Source organism: Polypterus senegalus, chromosome 11, assembly GCF_016835505.1.
Source record: "Polypterus senegalus isolate Bchr_013 chromosome 11, ASM1683550v1, whole genome shotgun sequence".
Taxonomy (NCBI): Eukaryota; Metazoa; Chordata; class Cladistia; order Polypteriformes; family Polypteridae; genus Polypterus; species Polypterus senegalus.
The window spans coordinates 167,403,129-167,421,092 of NC_053164.1; the positions used below are offsets into that span (position 1 = coordinate 167,403,129).

The 17,964-nt window shown below is 37.5% G+C and overlaps 1 protein-coding gene across 6 annotated transcripts in view; it reads left to right on the forward strand.

Moving 5' to 3' along the window:
- LOC120539703 (serine/threonine-protein kinase WNK1-like) overlaps nucleotides 1-17,964 on the forward strand; it is a 332,709-nt gene that overhangs the window by 46,710 nt on the left and 268,035 nt on the right. For all 6 annotated transcript variants that reach the window (XM_039770078.1, XM_039770079.1, XM_039770080.1 and 3 more), the window contains exon 3: nucleotides 5,082-5,254. In XM_039770078.1, coding sequence (XP_039626012.1) covers nucleotides 5,082-5,254 — 173 coding nt within the window. The remainder of the gene's footprint in view (nucleotides 1-5,081; nucleotides 5,255-17,964) is intronic.

The following is a 17,964-nucleotide window of genomic DNA, read 5'->3' on the forward strand; positions in this document are numbered from 1 at the left end:
GAGTGGCAGATCTCGCTACAATAAATAACCGTGCTGTTCCTGTTTTAAGCTGAATAAAGCTGGACTTGCTAAACTATTGAGACTAAGCCTCGTGTTTTGGGGTGCAAGACAGGGACTTGTAGCGTTCCCAAAAACTTTTATGATTTGCTCCTGTGGCGCTTCACTGCAGCGCTGTCAGCCTACTGTTGCCCTGCCCTGGCAACGGACAAACAATCTTCCACAGACTCTGCAATCGCGCTTTGGGATGCACTGCAGTGTGTCGTTCTTGTTGGGTGGGGAGTGGGGGTTGTCCAAAAAGAGTTCAGAAACCTCACAATATGAAGAAGAAGAAAAGGATGATTTGATTTCTGATTGATAACTGTGCTGCCCACAACATACTTCCACATTTAGATAATGTTAGCGTTGAATTCTTCCCACGCAGTGGCACGGCAGTGCTTCAGCCATTGGGTTTGGGCATCATTTGCACCCTGAAAATGTATTATCTCAAGGAAATGCTGAGAAAAATTCTCGTCAGCATAACTTGTAGACAAAAGGACATTAAAATTAACGCGAAAGAAGCTATTGAAATGATTGCAAACACATGGATGCAAGTTAAAGAAAGCACTATAGTGACAAATACAGAATCACATTACAACGAAATTTTCGTTACAACGAAATATTTTTTAGGTCCCTGGCAGTTTGTTGTAGCAGAATTTTACATGTAATGTAATATATGTGTATATATAATATATGTGTATATATGTCAATATCCATTTATTTATATAGCACATTTAAAACAACATAAGAATGCTGTGGCCATAGTGCCTTACAATAATAGAACAAAAGAAAACAAACAACACAAATAGAAATAAAATATATGAACATAAATAAAATAAATAATAAATTGAAGTAATGTTATATAATCACAAAGAGGAAACCATCAGTATTACTGAAGGTCACGGAATGCTAGTGAATAGAAATGAGTCTTTAATCTTGTTTTGAACAGTTCAATTGTAGACAACTCCTTTATATGATGAGGTAATGAGTTCCACACACGAGGAGCAGCAGCTGCAAAAGCCCTTTCCCCCTTGGTTTTACACTTGGTATGAGGGACAACAAGAGACAACTGACCAGAAGATCTAATGTATATGTAAAGCACCCGCGAATTGTGAAAACCGTAAATTTTTAAAGTGGTCAAAAAAAATGCCTGTTTTCATAGTTTAAACCAAAATATGTCCCCAAAACACTTTAATTTCAAACTAGGTGTAAAACATTACCTAAAAATAAAGAATGTAAAGGTAAACCTGTATACTGTACTGCTGTGTCTCCCGAAATGCTAGAATGTAAAATACAGATGTTACCGCTATATGTACTATAATTCATGCAAGAGCGTTTTCATTGCCAGAAGCCTTAGATGGTAGAGCTTGTTTCGGTGGCATCTTGGGGCTTTAACTCTTAAACTGCCACATACTTGGGAGTTAATGAATCCCTGGACGCCAAATACTTTTTTGCTGCACTTTAAGTAAATGTCACAATTAACAAAGAAAAAGTGAAATTTTAATGGAACACTTTTTTTAATGCAAAGAGCATCACAATTACTGCAACACTGATCATTTTACAGACTGCTAATGAACTGTAAAAACTTATTTAAAAAAACTACTGGAACAATATGTACAAAGTGCAACTGATGCCATGGATGTAAATCACTGAGCTAACTGTGCTTGAGCTGGGTGCATGCAAGCACACAGAGGTAAGCACTGACGCTGGCAGACTAGTCTTAGTGCGGCTACAGTACAGCTGGGTGCCACGCTTGGGACACAGAAACACAGGAGATTGTAGAGACAGGAACTTTATTTAAACACTTCAAACAAACATGTCTCATTCAGAAGTAAAACAAGCTCAGTATACGGTTAGTTATCGATTAAACAATAGACAAAAGTCATAGGGGAGCACAACGCCCTATAGGAGCAGAGAATGTCTGGGGGAGGAGAGAGAAACAAAGCAATCAGCCATAAAGGACAGGTACTGTTCAGGCTTTTAAGTAAATGGAAAACACAAGAACACTTAGCTGGAGATGTATCACAGTCAATCGGCAGCAAGGAGAAATAAATAACGCTGTAGCAGTCCGGTGCCGCTAAGATTCACACTGTCGACAGCGATTTATTTATTTTTATGGTGGAGATTCCAGGGACGCACCCAGCCTTGACCCAACCAGCATACACTCAAAAACAGAGACAAAAACAAAGCAAACCGGTAATAAAACAGCAAATAAAGAATGTAATGAAAAGAAATGAAATAAGAAAACCACGATACCACCCCTGTTCCCCTTACGGCGATTACACATTAAATACAACAAAACACACACAGTAAATCATGAAAAAGTCAATGAAAAATGGCAACGAATGAAATGTAATGATAAAAATAGTCCAGGGATCCGCACTTTGAATAGGAAAGTAAAGATAGGCCTACCGGTAGTTCCTGAAAATGGTGAAGATGGATGGACGGGTTCAGGAGCGCTCCTTTCTTTGCAGGATAGCCATGAATCCACTTACAATCCTCATGTACAAAACAAATAAGTGCAGGTAACCCAACAGAAGGCAGGCAGACAGACAGGAACTTGTGACACAAATTACAAAAACTTTCTTTTTGCTTTTTGTCATTGGCCCCCTTTTTAAAAGCCGCGCTGACACCCTTTGACATCAACAGCCCCGCACCCTAAGCAGAAGACCAATGAGATTCACTGCAGGGACTGCTGGGAGTTGCTGTTGTAAATTCTATTGGCTACTATCACCATCCCAAGCCTCGGTTCTCTCTGCAGTACAGTATTGCCACGAAAAAAGCCATAAAAATTATGGAGGATATTTGTGGTTTCCGCTAACAATTAGTTGTTAGGTTCTAAGGATAAGTCCGCGAATGACTGAGGGCGCAAAATAGTTAAATAGTCAGTTAAATATATCATATAGGAGACACACACAGTGATATTTGAGAAGTGAAATGAAGTTTATTCGATTTACAGAAAGTGTGCAATAATTGTTCAAACAAAATCAGGCAGGTGCATAAATTTGGGCACCGTTGTCATTTTATTGATTCCAAAACTTTTAGAACTAATTATTGGAACTCAAATTGGCTTGGTAAGCTCAGTGACCCCTGACCTATATACACAGGTGAATCCTATAATGAGAAAGAGTATTTAAGGGGGTCAATTGTAAATTTCCATCCTACTTTAATTTTCTCTGAAGAGTAGCAACAAGGGGTCACAAAACAACTCTCAAATGACCTGAAGACAAAGATTGTTCACCATCATGGTTTAGGGGAAGGATACAGAAAGCTGTCCCAGAGATTTAAGCTGTCTGTTTCCACAGTTAGGAACATATTGAGGAAATGGAAGACCACAGGCTCAGTTCAAGTTAAGGCTCGAAGTGGCAGGCCAAGAAAGATTTCGGATAGAGAGAAGCGACGAATGGTGAGAACAGTCAGAGTCAACCCACAGACCAGCACCAAAGACCTACAACATCATCTTGCAGCAGATGGAGTCACTGTGCATCGCTCAACCATTCGGCGCACTTTACACAAGGAGATGCTGTATGCGAGAGTGATGCAGAGGAAGCCTTTTCTCCACCCACAGCACAAACAGAGCTGCTTGAGGTATGCTCAAGCACATTTGGACAAGCCAGAATAAGGTGCTGTGTACTGATGAAACTAAAATTGAGTTATTTGGGCATAACAAGGGGCGTTATGCATGGAGGAAAAAGAACACAGCATTCCAAGAAAAATACCTGCTACCTACAGTAAAATATGGTGGTGGTTCCATCATGCTGAGGAGCTATGTGGCCAGTACAGGGACTGGGAATCTTGTCAAAGTTGAGGGATGCATGGATTCCACTCAGTATCAGCAGATTCTGGAGACCAATGTGCAGGAATCAGTGACAAAGCTGAAGCTGCGCCGGGGCTGGATCTTTCAACAAGACAACGACCCGAAACACTGCTCAAAATCCACTAAGGCATTCATGCAGAGTAACAAGTACAACGTTCTGGAATGGCCATCTCAGTCCCCAGACCTGAATAGAATTGAAAATCTGTGGTGTGAGTTAGAGAGCTGTCCATGCTCGGAATCCATCAAACCTGAATGAACTAGAGATGTTTTGTAAAGAGGAATGGTCCAAAATACCTTCAACCACAATCCAGACTCTCATTGGAACCTGCAGGAAATGTTTAGAGGCTGTAATTTCTGCAAAAGACGGATCTACTAAATGTTGATTTCATTTTTTTTTTTTGTGGTGCCCAAATTTATGCACCTGCCTGATTTTGTTTGAACAATTATTGCACACTTTCTGTAAATCCAATAAACTTCATTTCACTTCTCAAATATCACTGTGTGTGCCTCCTATATGATATATTTAACTGATATTTTTTATTGTAACAACCAACGATTTATACAGGAAAATAATGACTATTGACAAGGTTGCCCAAACTTTTGCATCCCACTGTATATATGTGTATAAGTGTGTGTGTGTATGTATATGTATATGTATGTATATGTGTATATATATATATATATATATATATACACACATACACACACACACACACACACACACACACACACACACACACGGACAAAATTGTTGGTACCCTTCAGTCAATGAAAGAAAAACTCAAAATGGTCACAGAAATAACTTTAATCTGACAAAAGTAATAATAAATAAAAATTCTATGAAATTTAACCAATGAAAGTCAGACATTGATTTACAACCATGCTTAAGTGATTTTTATATTTTTTCATAGCATCGGTAGATGAGTATTCCTCAACTTTAGATGTTTAGGTTTTGTGTTGAGTGAAAATAACTGATTTGATGATTTATTCATTTTTAATTTTTTTTTTCCTATTAATTAAGTTAAACCCTATGTGATCTTATGCTAGCACTAGGATCTACAGTAACAACTTCTAGGCAGGGCTGTAGTAATGAAAACGAGCTTGATGAACTGAATAGTCTTCCCTCCATTTTTTTTAAATAGTTTTTAAGGTTCCATATATTATTTGACTTTCATCAAATAATCTTGTTAAAGGTGTCACACTAAACTCGTATTCTGTTCTGTTTTAGGATCGAAAGCTTACAAAGTCAGAAAGGCAGAGATTTAAAGAAGAAGCTGGCATGCTGAAAGGTCTTCAGCATCCAAATATTGTTCGCTTTTATGATTCTTGGGAATCTCCATCGAAAGGAAAGAAATGCATTGTTCTTGTAACAGAGCTGATGACATCTGGCACACTGAAAACGTAAGGATATACTTTACTAAGCCTTAAGTTTATTTTTGAGTGCATTTACTAAAGACCTATTATAACTTAACAGCGAATTCCCCGTGCTGTTTTTTGAATCATGTTTACTTTGGCATAAGACAGTAAAAAAATGTAAATAGTATTACATTATAATGCCTGACTAGACTTTTATTTACTTTTTATTTGCATTAGAAGAAAGAAAAGCAGGTAACCCATCTTTGGTGAAACATAATTTAATTGTAACATGCTCTTGACACAATATATCCTGGCCTATTTGATTTATTTAAATTTGTGTTATTTGCACCATGGATTTCCAAGAAAATTATTTTGGAGGTCAAAAATTCCAAAAGAGAAATAAGTATTTTTTCACCTTTTTTTTTGCATTTTTGAGTAAGATTAGAAGAGCAATTACTTGATTTTTAAAACCATAGTATAGTTGGCATATATTCACTTGGAAGCCAACATGTATTTTGCTAATCATGATTGCTTGAAATATACTGTGTGTTTGTGTGCATGTATGTGTGTGTGTGTACAATGCCCTCCATAATGCTTGGAACAAAGACACCTGTGCATCACAGATTAAAATTACAAATCAATCAATTCAGACAGGATTAAATTGTACATTGAGTATTTGCATACATTTCGGCCGCACCATGTAGAAATTACAACACTTTCTCTACGTGTCCCCCCATTTCAGAACACCATAATGTTTGGGACAATTGGCTTCACAGGTGTTTGTGATTACTCAGGTGGGTTTCATTGCTACATTAGTGGTGGTTTAAGATACCTAGGTTTGATTATGCCTACAGACTACGTTTGGAGTCATTAAGTGCCATTGTTTTAACATGAAAATAAGAGCTGTGCCAATGAAAGTCAAAGAGGCCATTATGAGAATAAAAAAACAAGAATAAACCATTAGAGACATCAGTAAAGTCTTAGGATCACCTACATTAATTGTCTGGATTATCATTAAGAAGAAAGAATGCACTGGTGAGCACACAAAAACACACATGACTTGGTCAACAACGTCCTGACTAATAACGTTGTGCTTTAACAACAGAGCTTCAATAGAGATGCAATAAATGAAATTCAGTAGCGTTAATGTGCTGTTGTATGTAGATGTGTCAATGTGATATTTTGGTGTTTTATTTTTAAGAGATTGAAATAATTGAATAAATTGCTTTGTCATTCTATGGTTATTAAGTGTTGCTTCATGTTGGGGGGTGGAGGGTGAATTTAGTAGCAAAATGTGAAAAGCATAGTGTCTGAATACTTTCTAAATTCACTGTATTTACACACGTATCTATATGTACTGTAGATGTGTATGGGTATAGTGCCAATCAGATCAATCTTTTTTTTTTTTTTTATATATAATTACATATTTACTTGAACATAGTGCATAAAAGTCTTACTTACAGTGAGATGCATTATTGAAATGCAAACTGTCACATGAATTCAGCAGAAATCCAGTGCCATTTGGATACACATTAAATCTTAACATATTGCAGAGATTGATTGCACTATAAATAACCTCCTTATATAAAAGGAAAATTGAAATCACCTTTCATTTGCTAATAAACACCAAACACCATATGAAATGTACTAAGGTTCCTTTCTGTGTAATTAACCAATATTCTGCCTCAAAAAGGATTAGATTGCTTAGTGTTCATTATTGGTTAATAACTTCTGTACTTGCATTTGCCTGCTGATGTAAGTATGAGATGTTTGCGGTAAAAAAGTCACGATTTTCAATTTCCTTAAAAGGTATGTTTTTCTTCTAAAAGGACAGTATTTAAAAATGTACTATATAGATGTGGCAAAATTAGATTGCATGTAGTGAAAAAAAGTCCTTTTTATTGTTATTACTCAGTAAATACAGTATATGTGAGCGTTACAAATTAAATGAGCTGGGCATCAATGCAAATTTGTAGATAAGTCTATGAAACTCAAAAGTAGTATTACATTTAACTTCAGATACAGTTAAACATTTTTATTTTATTACTCTTTGCTTTAATATAGATATACTGGCTAGTGGTTTGACTGTTTTTTTGGGTAACAAATCAGATTTGTACATCATAAAATGTTTCTGTATACTGATACAGTCAATGGCAATACAGTAATCCCTCGCTATATCACGCTTCGACATTCGCGGCTTCACTCTATCGCGGATTTTAAATGTAAACATATCTAAATATATATCATGGATTTTTCGCTGGTTCGTGGATTTCTGCGGACGATGGGTCTTTTAATTTATGGTACATCCTTCCTCAGTTTGTTTGCCCAGTTGGTTTCATACAAGGGACGCTATTGGCGGATGACTTAGAAGCTACCCAATAAAAGCATGTATTACATATTAACTAAAACTCCTCAATGATATAAGATATGCCTCCCGCACGGTGCTTGATTGTTTGCTTTTCTCTGTCTCTCTCACCCTCTCTGACATTCTCTGCGCCTGACGGAGGGGGTGTGAGCAGAGGGGCTGTTTGCACAGAGGCAGTTTGCCTAGAGGATACGGACGCTCCTCTACAAAATTCCGCTTTATCGCGGTGCTTCAGCATACTTAAAAGCACGTATTGATTTTTTGATTGTTTGCTTTTATCTCTCTCTCTCTCTCTCTCTGACATTCTCTGCTCCTGACGGTGCTCCTTTGAAGAGAAGATATGTTTGTATTCTTTTAATTGTGAGAAAGAACTGTCATCTCAGTCTTGTCATGGAGCACAGTTTAAACTTTTGACTTAAGGGTGCTATTTCATGTCTAGAGGGCTCTAATAATGTTAACAGTGTGGGAGAGTTTATAAGGGCTAAAAATATCTAAAAATAGCCATACAAACATATGGTTTCTACTTCGCGGATTTTCACCTATTGCGGGGGGTTCTGGAATGCAACCCCCGAGATCGAGGAGGGATTACTGTATGTGTACTGTCAAAACTTTTCAGAATGTTTCAACTGCCATGAGTATTATTGCTGCAAAAAAGAAAATTCAACAAAACACTAATCACAAAATGACAACACCCAGGGCACAGTTCAGTTTTGTAGATTCAGATAATGGCGGTATAGTTATAAAATTAAATCTTCTTTGAACAATCTCCTGAAAGTCCTGTAAGATTTTGTCCTACTGTGATGCTGATGTACAGTATGCGAAGATTCGTAGGAGCTGGGTGTGTTCCCAGACAAACATGTTTTCCAACCCAGATAAAACCACATGGATAAGCTGGCACAGGACAAGACCATTAATTCAGAGTAAACTAATCTAGTTTGTATAATTTGTATTCCAGTTATGCAGTGAAACGTTAAACAAAAAGACACCATCAGTTGCATTTAAAACTAGCACCCTCATCTTTCACCCAACAGCCTTGCAACAACCGGCAAAGCTGCCCAATGACACAGTACTCCAGGGGTTGCTAAGATCTGTAGTCCACTCAAATAGCACTGCTACAGCATTGTCTGTCTTTTTCCGAAGTAGATCGCAAAACTAGCAAAATAATTGCCATTTAATTATTGATGATAAACTTTCAAAAAGGCAAACCCGTGAATCTCAAACTCACAAATCACAAGGGTCAACCTGTATAGGTAAATTGACGTATAGTTATGTATTTTAATCCCATTCCAGAGACCACTATTTTCCATTAACTGTGAAGTTTCTGCACAGGCTTATAGAGCTATAGATAAATGTAGGTGTCTGCTCAACAAATAATTTTTGTTTCCTTATTTTCCCAATGCAAAAGAGGCAAGTTAACTCAAGGCATGTGATCTCTAAACTGTTTAAATTCTGCATGGGACATAATAAAATTTGGAAGATTATAAAAAAAATCGCAGGATGTGTGTATAGAAGTTGACTACCTTTAAAAGAGAATGTAAGTTATGTTTATGTAAAGTAAGTACAGTCTTAGTATGGTATATGTAGTTTGTTAAGAATGGCTTTTTTATGAAACTCACTGTCTAGATAAGCTATTTACTTCTTGTCAACATAACCCTTTTGGAAATGTTTTGTGGAAAATACCATTTTTCATGAAATGCATTACTTTTTTCAATGCAAATCAAATTTAACATACTGTACACTAGGTTGTTGTGTGCTTTATATTTAAATCTCATGTAGTTTCATAATTTTATCCATTTATGTAAGTGCTGAGTTTTTTTTTTTGTCTCTGTAAATGAAATTTTGAAATCCATTTAAGAGGCTTAGGGTCCTTACAATGGGATTATTATCTGCTGTTTTTATTTCCTTTTTTAAAATTATTTAGTAGTGAAAGATTAACCTGTTTTACCAAACAGTAAAAACATGCATCGTTTTCTTTTAGATGTGTCCTAGTGATATTGTTCGAGTTTAATGGTTTCAGCAACTTCCACAAGTATGCTTGGCTTCCATTATTATAACAACATGATCTGTCAAGATGTTTCTAAGCAGTATAGTATTAAAATGTGCAGTTTTTTCCTTAAGCAGCTTTTTAAATTTATTTTCTCTTAACTAAAGCATTAGGGTTCAGTGTTTTTTCTGTTATTTAAAAATATCCATTATTTTCCAAAGGATGCATCCTGATGATTATAGAGTTCAACTTCAAGCTCAGTGGTTGAAACAATTACAAATTATCAGTAAGAAAATGTTTAGCTTTCTGTTTTCCTTTCTGTGTAAAGATAACCAAATAGTGAATATTATGTCCATTATTCAGTACTTTTTGGACACCTGAGTGTGAACTAAGAAGTCTTGGTATATCAATATAAAAGGAGAGAAATGTTCACAAAATGTAGTTATGATAGTGATGTGCCTGTCAGCCAGGAAATAGTGGCAATTTCGTGGAGAATATTGTCCTTGAGGGCTTCAAGGTTTTGAGGTCGGTGTGTGTGTGCCTTTGACTTGAGCTAGCCCCAAAAGAAGAAATCGCAAGGAGCGAGATCCGTGCCATATGAGCTGTTGAAACCAGGCATCCACCATATCCATTTCTTCCAGTTGGGGCCGCAGAAAGTTCTCTAGCATTTCAATGTAACGTTCTGAAGTGACGGTGACTGTTGTTCCACCCCTCCTCAAAAAATAAGGGCCTACAATGCCAAATTCTACAATGGTACACCAAACTGTAACACACTCCCTGTTCAGGGGTCTCTGATGAAGTTCACAGGGGTTGGTTTTAGCCCAATAGCGATAGTTATGCTTATTTATGCAACCATTCAACTGGAAATGTGCCTCGTCGTTGCACATGATGATGGCATCTCGATGAAAGATTTGCAGAATGTTTGCACACGGCTCTCTATGGCTCTCCCAGTCTCTCTTAGTGAGTTCCTGTCCTTACCATCATGTTGTATGGATGGAAATTATGATCCTCATGCAAAATCCTCCTCCAAGATGTGTTGGAAATGCGTAAGGTAGAACCACGCACTGAACGTCTAGGAGACAGCAAAATTAATGCCCTTACAGCTTGGGTGTTTTCAAGTGTTTCTACAGTCCGGGGATGGCCTGGAGATTTTCTGTTCAATGTTGTACCAGTCTGTCTAAATTTACCCACTCACTGAAGAATTGTTTTCCAATGGGGGGTGTCACTGTTGGGAGGAATGCTGAAGTACATTTGGAGGCCACATTGCATAGTGATGATCGATTTGTTGTTTTTGATGGATGCTCAACAGCAAAATCACGGTGTGCACCGAACCAAGGCATGTTGCCGACTGAAAACTACAAGGGATTGCCTATCAAAGGACTCCCACCCTAGGCGGCTGGGGCTGGGGGTGAGGGGTGTTAGATTGTGATTGAGAGAATAAAACTGAAAAAGCCTAGTTTTACAAGTACCATAAATTTATACCCAATATATTAGTCTCTTTCTTTTTTTTCTCCGTGCTGCAAGAACCGTCCTTCCTACATTTACAGCATGTGTACCTGTTGCAATGTGCACACTTCTCTCTATGCTGTGGTTTCTATTATATTGAAAGGGCACTTGACACTGACTCAGTTTACTTTCCTGGGGAAGTGTGTAACAGCGCCAGCATAAATTCACACCCAATCTGATGCTGCTCGTTTTCAAATAATATTGCATTAGTGCAATGATGTTTTCTGATTGGTACTATTCAGGTCATAAAATGATTTCTTCAAAATGTCACATATATTGTGTCTTTCCTTCAGGTGTGTAATAGAAACCACAGCATAGTGAGAAGTGTGCGCATTGCAACAGGTACACATGTTGTAAATGTAGGAAGGACGGTCCTTGCGTGTGTGTGAACTGTTAACATTTGAATTTGATGATTGCATATAGCGCTGAACTGACCTCATAAAAGGTCATAAAATGAATAATTCCTAATATATATATCTATGTCTCTGATATTTTTTTTTTAAACATCATAAACCATAAGGTGCATACTAATTCTGCATGAGCAGGAACACTCAATAAAATTGAATAAAAAAAATAAAGTGACAGTGAGATACGAATAATGCAGATTCAACAGCGTTTGTGTGTCAGCTTTTATCCCTCCAGATCAGCGAATGTCCAGTTTCATTGCCTCAAGACACCACTCACATCTACAGTTATTCCCAGTTTCAAATAAAAACTAACAGCATCAGATCCCTGGGGTGGTAGTATGTATGGTGATCGTGACTGAGAGAATAAAAGTGAAAAAAAAAAGAAGAGGTAACTATAAATACTATAAATGTACACGGTCTGTTACCGACGCAAACCAAATGTATGTGTGTACTGTATAATATTAACAATAAGTGCAGCTCACTGCAGAAAACGGCAAATATTGGAGGCAGTCGGGATCGAACCTTGGACTCTTGATTACAAGTAAGAAAATCTTACCGCTACGCCATGTAAGCTGTTGTATCGTGCTTGAACCTTTTGTGAAAGTGTTTATTTGATCTTTGGACTTCAGGCTTCACATATTCTATAGTTTATGCCTACATTTTGTAACATTTATTGCTAAAATATGAAAGAGTTTCTGTTTTAACAATGTGTTTACACAGATTACTGTAGTTGTGTTCCAAATAATTATATATTATTTTCAGTCTAAAACTCAAAATCAAAACTCAATCAAGGGATGAGCTGAGAGAACTTTGTGAACGTTCTGCGACCGGGGGGTGGAATAGTAGGCTGCTTGTACTTGTCTTAATCGACACATTTACAGGACAAAAGACGCTGACTGAGAGGTGTGAACGGATTTAAGATGGGTTGGATTTACAAGTTTTCTTGCAGGCTCTGGTAATTCTAGTGTTAAGAACTCGAGGGTAAATATTATCTGGTCCTGGTGATTTGATTTCAGCCTATTTAATCTGTGCAGTACTTTTCCCTCTATAATTTCTAAATCCTTTAGTAGTCTCGTTTACCACTGGGAGGTTATCCACTTCCTTACTTGTGAAGACCTCAGAAAAATGCAAGTTTAGAGCATTTGCTATTTTACTGCTGGTAATTTTTAATCCCCCTTTACTACTTCTGATGCACTTCACCTCCTCCATGACTGTTCTTTTACTACTAAAATACTAGTATTTTAGTATGAAGGAATCTTAATGTCATCTTTCGCCTTATCTGATATATTTCTCTCCAACTGTATTTTAGCCTCCCTAATGTCCTTCTTTATGGTTGCCCTATAATTCTCATAAGCCCTACAGTTGACTTTGAAATTACCAGTCTTTTATACCTTATACAGCTGTTTTTTTCCTTTTCAACTTCCTTTTTAACTCTTTATTAACCCACTGTGGAGTTTTTTTTTAATTTTCCATTAATTGAAAATTTAGGTATGTACCTGTACTGAATTACTTGTAAAAGATTTTTAAACCTGCTTCACTGCGCCTTGACTGTCTCTACACTTAAAAGTTTATCCCAGTCTATCCCCTTTAGACTTTGCTGCATCTGCTCAAAATTTGCCCTACCAAAGTTAAACTGAGAACTGTATTATATTATGGTCACTGCCTACCGCCTCAGAATCATCAGAGACACCATCCAGCTCCGCAAGGACCTGAAAATGGTTTGACACTTCTAACTTTGGGGTAGATGATTTAACTTAAATGGTAAAACTAAAAAAAATGTAAGCCAAAGAAATTAGATAACAGAACTGCTACTGCTGTTTTACATGTTCTATCCCCTTAAGCTCCTGTAATATTTTTCCTCTCATCTGCCTGCTGTTTGTCTTTCTATGAGGTTAACTTTACTTTTCTCTTCTCTGTTTTCCTAACTTTGCACTCCTCTTATTCCTTACTTAAAAGCTCTCCACTCGCATTGTTTGTATTTCCCTGTACTATTAATAAACCCTTACATTAATGAACTCTACACTTTCGCCCAATTATCTGCTTTACCTGCAGAGCGCTAAGAAACTGTTCACTCTAAAATAAATAAAACTTGCTTAGTGGATATCTGCTGCTCAATTTCTTACTACCTTATCTGCTCCTAGAGCCCCATGTGCCTGATCTGTGTCTTAAAGCTGGCCGTTACCTACGCACCGTTGACCAGTCCGGCTGCAGCCTTTTTTTAACTAAGGAATCTGTTTCAGCTACTTATTAACTATTTATTGCTTTCACGCAGTTATTTACTTACAGATGCCAATATCATTTACTGCTGCTTTCTGCCCTGCCTCTTCGCTACTTCAAGTACAAATAAAAGAACAACTACATGTACAAGTAACTTTTCCAAGCGCACCTTCCAAACACCCAGCTACTTTTGCTCCTGTGTGGGCAAACCAAAGCCAAGTTTAAAGGAGCAAAATTTATTTTTAATTAACTCTCACATCACAGAAAACACAAAAAAAATACAACAGCATTTCTTTGGTAATCTTGGAAAAGCTAATTATCGGCATGAATAGTCATTACAGTAAACTGGATTAATCAGTACTAGCCAGAAAACTGCATTTAAGAGCAATATAGCAGATGTTAGAAAACAGTTCTGCAACCTTGCAATAGTATGTTTAAAACATAATTAATTGGTTCTTTTAGCAGTAATAGAAAGAAATGCTTCTGGGGAGAGAAGTTTTAAAATTTTCTCTTGGTTTGCACATAACCTAATTACTCGAACCTCTGAGCTCTCGTAAGTCTTAATGAAGTTGCAAATGTTTTAGAATGCAGTAACTCCTTGCAATTTATGGGGGTTAGAGACACAGGACCCCTGTGAATGTGAAAATATGCAAATACATTTTGGGCCCATGATTACTGTAAATTATAAGTTTATTGCACTAAATAAAAAAATCATTGAGCAATCAAATTACGTGTGTAAGACTGGCTGCCATGAGGTGAACTTTTTACAAAATTTTGTTAATAAAATTTATATGTATTTACAGTAGTAAATAACAGAAATGATTGATATTGCAAAGAGAAAACAAATCCAACATAAAAATAAACACTTGTGACATGGTTTGTTTCACAAATACTGATTACGGTGTTGTGGATATGAAATGAAATCCCCTATTAACAGTATCCTGAAAGTTATGTCCAGTTTTGTCCTACCCTGATGCCAATGTATGTGAATATGTGTAGAAGTTTCTAGTGCTTCCCACAGACAAAGACATTTTCTGGCCCAGATGAAATCACAAGAACAAGTATGCACAGAACAAGAATATAAATCCACAGAAAACTGTAATCTCACGTGTGTAATTATAATCCATTTGTGCAGTGAAAAGCTGTGATCTTGACAGCTTTTTATGGCTCACTTAAAGCTGGTGCCTTTATCTTTCACCGAGCAAACCTGGTGGCAACCACCGAAGCTACCTAGTGAGACAGTACTGGATTGCTGGGACAGTACTAGGTTGCTGGGGTTTGCCATCCATTTCAGAAGAAGTATATGTATACATATACACACAGTTTAAAATATTAAAAATTTTAAAAGTAAAGTAACATGATTGTTAATGTAATTGTTTTGTCATTGATATGAATGTTGTTCTCATATCTATATATATATATATCTATATCTATATCTATATATCTATATATCTATATATAAACTGCTCAAAAAAATTAAAGGAACACTTTGAAAACGCATCAGATCTCAATGGGAAAAAGAAATCCTCCTGGATATCTATACTGATATAGACTGGGTAATGTGTTAGGAACGAAAGGATGCCACATCGTTTGATGGAAATGAAAATGATCAACCTACAGAGCCCTGAATTCAAAGACGCCCAAAAATCAGAGTGAAAAATTATTTGGCAGGCTAGTCCATTTTGCCAAAATTTAATTACAGCAACTCAAAATTGTACACAGCACTTTGTATGGCCCCTGTGTTCTTGTATACATGCCTGACAACATCGGTGCATGCTTCTAATGAGATGACGGATGGTGTTGTGGGGGATCTCCTCCCAGATCTGGACCAGGGCATCACTGAGCTCCTGGACAGTCTGAGGTGCAATCTGGTGGCATTGCATGGACCAAAACATAATGTCCCAGAGGTGTTCTATTGGATTTAGGTCAGGAAAGTGTGGTGGCCAGTCAATGGTATCAATTCCTTCATCCTCCAGGAACTGCCTGCATACTCTCACCACATGAGGCCAGGAATTGTCGTGCACCAGGAGCCACTGTACCAGCATAGGGTCTGACAATGGGTCCAAGGATTTCATCCTGATACCTAATGGCAGCCAAGGTGCCTTTGTCAAGCCTGTAGCGGTCTGTGTGACCCTCCATGGATATGCCTCCCCAGACAATCATTAACCCACCACCAAACTGCTCATGCTGAATGATGTTACAGGCAGCATAATGTTCTCCATGGCTTCTCCAGACCCTTTCACTTCTGTCACGTGCTCAGGGTGAACCTGCTCTCATGTGTAAAAAGCACAGGGCACTAGTGGTGCATTTGCCAATTCTGGTATTCTATGGCGAATGCCAATCGAGCTGCATGCTGCTGGGCAGTGATCTCAGGGCCCATTAGAGGACATGGGGCCCTTGGGCCACCCTCATGAAGTCTTTCTGGTTGTTTGGTCAGAGACATTCACACCAGTGGCCTGCTGGAGGGTATTTTTGTAGGTCTCTGGCAGTGCTCATCCTGTTCCTCCTTGCCCAAAGGAGCAGATACTGGTCCTGCTGATGGGTTATGGACCTTCTATGGCCCTCTCCAGCTCTCCTAGAGTAACTGCTTGTCTCCTAGAATCTCCTCCATGCCCTTGAGACTGTGCAGGGAGACACAGCAAACCTTCTGGCAATGACACGTATTGATGTGCCATCCTGGAGAAGTTGGACTACCTGTGCAGCCTCTGTATGGTCTAGGTATCACCTTATGGTACCAGTAGTGACACTGACTGTAGCCAAATGCAAAACTAGTGAAGAAACAGTCAGAAAAGATGAAGAGGGAAAAATGTCAGTGGCCTCCACCTGTTAAACCATTCCTGTTTTGGGGGTCATCTCATTGTTGCCCCTCTAGTGCATCTGTTGTTAATTTCATTAACACCACAGCAGCTGAAACTGATTAACAACCCCCTCTGCTACTTAACTGACCAGATTAATATCCCATAAGTTTCATTGACTTTATGCTATACTCTGATTAAAAAGTGTTCCTTTAATTCTTTTGAGCAGTATATATACAGTATATATATATTATATATGTATATGTATATGTATATGTGTATATATATATATATATATGTAATACATTGATTTTCTGAATATATTAAGTCGGCGTCAGAATATATAAAGCGAAAACTTGAATATATAAAGTCAGCGTCGGTATATATATAAAGTCAAAATCTGAATATATAAAGTCATTGCTGGAATATATAAAGTCAAAACCTGAATATATAAAGTCAGAGTCGGAAATTATAAAGTCATTCCTGATTATATAAAGTCAACGTCGGAGTATATAAACTCACTCCTGAATATATAAAGTGAAAGTCAAAATCTATTGAATGAAATGACTCTGAACTGAACTAAGTTAACAAAAACGTATTCAGAAAAATAAATACAAAAAAACACTGTTTGTTTAATGTTTTGAAAATGATGCATGTGCCCTGCCCGGGATTGGTTCCTGCCTTGCGCCCAGTGTTGGCTGGGATTGGCTCCAGCAGACCCCCGTGATCCTGTGTTCGGATTCAACGGGTTGGGAAATGGATGGATATTCCAGCGCTGACTTTGTAGATTCCGACGCTGACTTTAAATATTGAAGTTTTGACTTTATATATTGCAGCGCTTACTTTATATACTCAAGATTTGACTTTATATATTCCAGCGCTTACTTTAAATATTCAGGAATATTCCAACGCCGTCTTTATATACTCAGGTTTTGACTTTATATATTTGGGAATGACTTTATATATTCCAGCGCTGACTTTATATATTCAAGTTTTGACTTTATATATTACGACAGTGACTTTATATATTCAAGTTACTGTCGCCTGCCTGCCTGAACTGAATAAGTCACCCTCGCTTCGCTCTTACTTTTTTACCGTTCTGGCTAGTGGCGGAAAAATTGTAAAATGGAAAGAGGATTACACTGAGTATGGCTTTTACCAAAACAATTATTGATGCCGAATTGATTATTCATAAAGCTTCAATTGGTGATCTGTTTTTCTGTGGTAACCTCATTTTTTCATAATTCTTCTCCAACCAAGCGGGTGTGAGGGTAAAATGAATCAGGAAGCGCTGATCAATGTAATCTGTGTACCAGGAAATCATGCATTGACAGAAGTTCCCCTTTGTTTGTAATGCAAAGTGTGATTAAATGCGTGATTTTTTTTAACGCGTTATGGAGCACATGCATCGAAGCTTCTCAACTGTGCTTGTGGTAAGAAAAGGAAACATTTTAAAAATAACGTAACATGATTGTCAATGT